General features: G+C 33.9%; 1 protein-coding gene across 4 annotated transcripts in view; it reads left to right on the top strand.

Moving 5' to 3' along the window:
* The window catches only part of diaph2 (diaphanous-related formin 2), a 541,097-nt gene that overhangs the window by 367,129 nt on the left and 167,968 nt on the right, over nt 1-6,000 (top strand). For all 4 annotated transcript variants that reach the window (XM_073820077.1, XM_073820079.1, XM_073820078.1 and 1 more), the window contains one exon: nt 1,481-1,610. In XM_073820077.1, coding sequence (XP_073676178.1) covers nt 1,481-1,610 — 130 coding nt within the window. The remainder of the gene's footprint in view (nt 1-1,480; nt 1,611-6,000) is intronic.

The raw sequence follows: 6,000 nt of genomic DNA, 5'->3' as shown, positions 1-6,000 counted from the left end.
AAACTCGCAATTGCGAGAAAAAAAGTCAGAATTCTGAGATATAAACTCATATCTTTAGTATTTGTTTAACATGCATGGGCGCCCTTGATACTTAGTCTGATTATATATAAATTATATATTATTTATTATATATTATTACATTATATCTTTAGCTGAATCAAGCAGCGGCATGGGGTTGTTCTTCTGGGTTAAATTACAGGCTTTACACTGTGTCTCGCAATTCTGACTTTATAACTCGCAATTGCGACTTTATATCTCGCAATTCTGCCTTTATAACTCACAATTCTGAGAAAAAAAGTCGCAATATTTTATTTATTTTTTTATTCAGTGGCGGAAACGGGCTTCCATTAGTTCCACATTTTTTATGTCACTACCGAAACAGTATATGTTTTAGTCTATTGGCTGAGACTGATTTTAACTAAATCCATACATTTATGATCAGGAAATTGTGAACAGATGTAATAGTTATCATCATTTTAAGGTAAATGTGTTCAAAAGTCTGAAAAATCTGTGTGTAACTTTATGGAAGTCACTACTGAACACCTTTTATCTGCAGTTAAGCACACTTTTTTGGGAGTTATTCCATAACATTTAGTTTTTATATGTATACTACTGTCTAGAGCTGTGCTAGCTAACCATGTGCTGATTAGCATCTTTGAGGTTCAAAAGTATCTAAAATTGTCACTACCGAAACATTTAGTGGAGTTTCGGTAGTGACATCTTTGTTTTTTGGGTGTTATCCCATAGAATTGTCACAACCAAAACATGTCTGTTTCGGTAGTGACAAAAGGGAGCACATAATCCTCATATTTAGGGGAAAAGAACAAAATTTTAGTCCAGTTATACATTTTTTTTTTTTGTTATTTTTAGTATGTTTTAGTAGTGTTTTAGTATGTGAGTCACTATTACTGTCACTACCGAAAATGTGCTGTCACTACTGAAGCATGGGATGTTTTGTCAAAAATTAAGTATACTATATTATCAACTATGATGTTATGATAGTTTTTGGTTTAATGTATATTAAAACTAATAAATCCTTAAGTTTGAAATATGTAAATCTTATAAATTACATTTGAAATATTGTTAAAAATGTAATAGTTATGGATTTACCTCAGATTTTTAAAAATAAAATATATTTACAATCTAGATGTAAGCAAAATCTTAATAGGTCAATATAACCCTTCTAATTAAATTATTATTAGTTTCGGTAGTGACAAATATTTCAAAACTTTTGTTCCATGTAATATACTATTTGCATACATACAATTTTTTGAAAAAAGACAAATTTTTTACAACACTAACATGCTGTTTTGTCATTTTGTCCTCTTGTATGTATTATTAGCTGAATAAATATAACTATCTGTTTATGTACATGTACACAACCAGTTCTGAATTTAAATTTCTGGTTTGTTTAAATGTTTCATCATTCATCAAATTTCTATATTAACTCCTAATTCATTTCTGAATCTTTTCTCTGCAGCTTCGTGACACCAAGTCGACAGACCAGAATACAACTCTTCTACACTTTCTGGCCGAGAAATGTGAAGAAAAGTATCCTGGGATCCTGAAGTTCCCTGATGAGCTTGAGCATATTGAAAGTGCCAGCAAGGGTAGGAATATTTAATGTATTTATTTACTCAATCATGTGGCAGTATGTTCACATGAACATGCTTGCTTACTTTTACGGGATTTCTTAAGTGGTGCACAGTATAATAGTTTAAAATAATGATTATAGTTTATTTTTCTGATTACATTTGCATTTATGGTCTTAGCAGTATTGTGTAGCATATTACAAGACTGTGACTAAACCTCCAGTTATATCAGAACACTAATACTGTTGCAGTGCTTGACATAATGAAAATTACTGTGAGTCATATGAGTTGATGAGGTGATTTGTTTTTGTTTTTCCTCCCTATAAAATGCATGCAAATCTGTGTTATAACAGAGGATTATTCTCGGTGATAGATGCGGTTTTTTTTTTGTTTGTTTTTTTTATACAGCAAAGTTCATAACGGCTGCTACAATAGCTGTACTTTAGTTAAATACAGAGTGTCCATTCAGCACAAAAAGTTCTTGTTGATAGAAAATAAAGTGACTTTTATCAGGAATTCAATATATTCAACCTTTCCAGTCTGCTTGCTGTTAAAGCACAAGGTAATATGTCAGTAAAATGACTCAATTTTCTGGCATGTTTGTGATGGTGTTATTAGTGTCAGCTTGGTGATAATGCCATGTAATTCAGCTTAGCTGCATGTTTGTTTCAGGCTAGATAAAGATGTGCTTTATTTTGATCCAGAAGTCTATCCTTTTATGTCTTCCCTCCCGTAAGCTCTTATCATGTTTAATCAAACAGAATTCCCTTTAAATGCGTTAAGCCTGGTTAATTGAACAACCGGCTTTGGTTTGCGAAGACATTATCACCCCTGATCTGCAGATATCAGCAGCGTCCTTCGGAAAAATATGGGGCTCGGTCAGGTGTGACCTTGAGATATTTACCCTCATATATATACCTCACTCAGTCTATCTAAATCACGCTGCTTTATAGTGTCCGACAAATCCTTTATTGGTTTTCTCCTGTGGTCTTCTTTTAAGCCGTGAGCTTCGAGGCTTTTTATGTCTTGAATTAGATGAACTAATGTTACAGAGATCAACCCAGGAGACTGGACACAATTGGCCCCGTAGACTATAATTAGAGCTTTTGCAGAGAATGAAATAAAACTAGTTAATGGCCAAAGAGCCTTTCTTAATCCTTTCGCTATGTGTAAATCCAGCCATTTCCAAAGCTGTGAACAGACAAGTTTCATTAGAATGGTGTAAAGCAGTTCTGAGGGTTGATGAAGGAACTATAATGAAGCGCAAGGGGCCCATATGCTCCGCAGTATGGCTGACAGAAAAGGTTAAGAGTCCAAACGGGGAGGTAGCTTAGCAGGGATGGTGGCGGAGTCTCACACAGCCGTTCTGACTTTGTGGAATGGATTCTTATTATGGCTTGGAGTGATTAAGAGCTTTAGTGCTTCCCACTATGCTGAGAGAGATTTCAGCGAATTTAAATATCTGGTTTCTTAACTCTCATTCATTTCGAACAGATTTGGAAATGAAGACCCTCAGTGAATGCAATAATCTCCCGTATTATTGTCACATGGAATGTCTGTCTCCGTCAGGGGAAAAAAATACAGGCGAGCGTATTCCGGCAATGGCGTAATTTCTCCTGTCAATAAGCTAATTTGTCTTTAATTCCATTTGGAACTGTTTGGTTGAAGCCCTTGAGCTTTATTTACTTTGTTAGTTACCTAATTGCTTATCTAATCTAATAAAAGTAATTCAGTGCTTTGTTGTGAAGGATGCGGTCACTGTTGAATAGACCAGCTGTATCATTGTCAAGGTAGATGGCTGAATGAATGCATAAACCTAATTCTTTGAAGAGAGACATTTCAGAGAGAATCAGCCCTTTGTATGTAGTCTTTATCTCATTTGAAATGACAGTTAAACAGTTTGTGACTCTGATTTAGTTCATTAGAGTGAATGCCACTACCAGCCAGTGTCATCTCAATGAGAATCTTACAAGAAGAAATGTCACCCCGCTATGTGTATTAATAATTACTTTGAATTTTATGCATTAAAAATTAAAAAAAAAAATCTTTTATATATAACCTAATTTATTATTTATTTTAAAGTGTGGGGAAAAAAAAAAAAAAAAATATATATATATATATATATATATATATATATATATATATATATATATACTACCAGTCAAAAGTTTGGACACACTTCCCCATCAAAGAGAATGGTAGTGTATATATATATATATTAGTGGTGGGCCGTTATCGGCGTTAACGTGAAACTCTTATCGCGCGATAAAAAAAATATCGCCGTTAATCTATTCTCAAATTTGGGTTGGGAGCTGGGTCTAAACCACGCAAGCTATGATGACTTTCACCTTGATAGTTTAACGCGGATGTATACCGAAGACTATGGTCACGCGTTTAAGTCTCCTCCACCAAAACACAGACGGGATCGCGTCATCCTCCATTCATAAAAACCGAATCTACTATAGGGAAATGCCACGTAAATTCGTCGTTTTTTGGATTCATAAATCAAATGTTGGTCAGTCACTTAATTCAAATCGCGATATGGACTAGTGTATGTGAAAACTGAAATGCAAAAAGACCGTTTTAATATGAATCTGATATGTTCCGTTTGCCTATCTGTATGTATGAATGATGGAGACGAGCTGTTACTACACGCATACTGAAACACACGTGACGCTCCCGGTAATTTTTGGCATTTTCATCTCACATGAACAGATAAACTCAATCTCCCAAACTGCTGTGAGTGTCACTTTTACCGTTTCATTTGAGAAAACTAGCATCATATCATACTGTATACACAGAAACTTCACGGCAACTTGTCAAAATAAAAGTACGGTGTAACATGTAATGGGCTGGGTAGGTGTTGACGTTAAAAAAAACACAATCTAATAGGTAGAAAAAATAATTTCATTGTTAGTTAGTTAGTAAACACAAGTACATCTAATTGAACATAATTTATTTTCATCAACAAATTATCATAGAACAGCTTTATGAGCTTTATGACCCATTCTCAAAGACTTTAAGTCATTATTTGGGTAGCACACATATTCTGAATGCCTTCAGCAGAATTCAAATTAGCCATTTTAATCTAGATTAATCTAGATTAATTCCAAGATTTAATCTAGATTAATCTAGATTAAAAAAATTAATCTATGCCCACCCCTAATATATATATTGGAATTCAATTCAAATTTTATTACACAATTTGTTAATTAATTACCTAATTATGCTTAATGGCAAACAAATGCTGAAAATTAAATGCTGCGGAAAAGAAAAAGCATTTTTAAGGCTATTTTAAGGCCTTACCTGGAAATCTTACATGTAATGCATACAGATGTCCCACCTGGTTAAAAGGTTAGTTCACCCAAAAATTTAAATTAGCCCACGATTTACTCACTCTCATCCTAGGTGTATATCACTTTCTTCATTCAGATGAATCCAATCTGAGTTATATTAAAAATTGTCCTGGCACTTCTAAGCTTTATAATAGCATAGGTGGGTGTTTCTCTTCATCAGTCCAAAACAAATCCAATAAAGTGCATCCATCCATAATAAAAAAGTGCCTCACACGGCTCTGATGGGTGAATAAAAGCCTCATGTAACGAATCGATGCATTTTTGTAAGAAAAATACCCTTATTTAAAACGTAATATTCACTTTAATCCAGCTTGCGCCAACTTGTTGTATCAAGAAGCAGCCCTAGGCAGATGATGATTTGTTTACAGGAGCAAACGAAGCCAAGTTTCCTTATTTTAGCAAAGGAAAACCAGTCTCCTGTTGGTTTATATCAAAATGCTCTGACATTTTCCTTTACAAATCCTCTAACTTCTAATTTGTGAACTTTGTTTTGTTTTGATCTCTCCACTGCGCGTTTTTCACTTCTGCAGTCAGTGCGAGCTAAATTAAAGTAATTATTACGTTTTAAATATAGACACTTTTCTTACAAAAACAGATCGATTCGCTAAAAGAAGCCTTTATACACCTCCTCTGAGCCATGTGAGGCACTTTTTATTATGGATGGATGCACTTTATTGGACTTGTTTTGGGTGAGTATCCATATCCATTTTTGGGTGAATAATTCAGGTTTAGTTATGTCAGGACACTAATTCTGTTACAGTGCTTGACATAATATATATTCTAATTTTATTACACAGTGTGTTAATTTATTACCATACACTGTAAATAATAACTTTTGTCCGTTATGTCAAAGCTAATTATGCTTAATGGCAAACAAATGCTGAAAATTAAATGCTGCGGAAAAGAAACAAACATTTTTAAAGCTATTTTAGGCCTTACCTAGCAATCTTACATTTAATGCATACAGATATCCCACCTGGTTAAGTGTTGAAGCAGTCATGAATGAATAATTCAGGTTTAGCTAATGATCTTTTCAAGACCTTTCTGTTCAT

This window comes from Garra rufa, chromosome 16 (assembly GCF_049309525.1).
Source record: "Garra rufa chromosome 16, GarRuf1.0, whole genome shotgun sequence".
NCBI lineage: Eukaryota > Metazoa > Chordata > Actinopteri > Cypriniformes > Cyprinidae > Garra > Garra rufa.
Note: the sequence above shows the minus strand (reverse complement) of the source record. Positions and strands in the feature narration are given on the sequence as shown.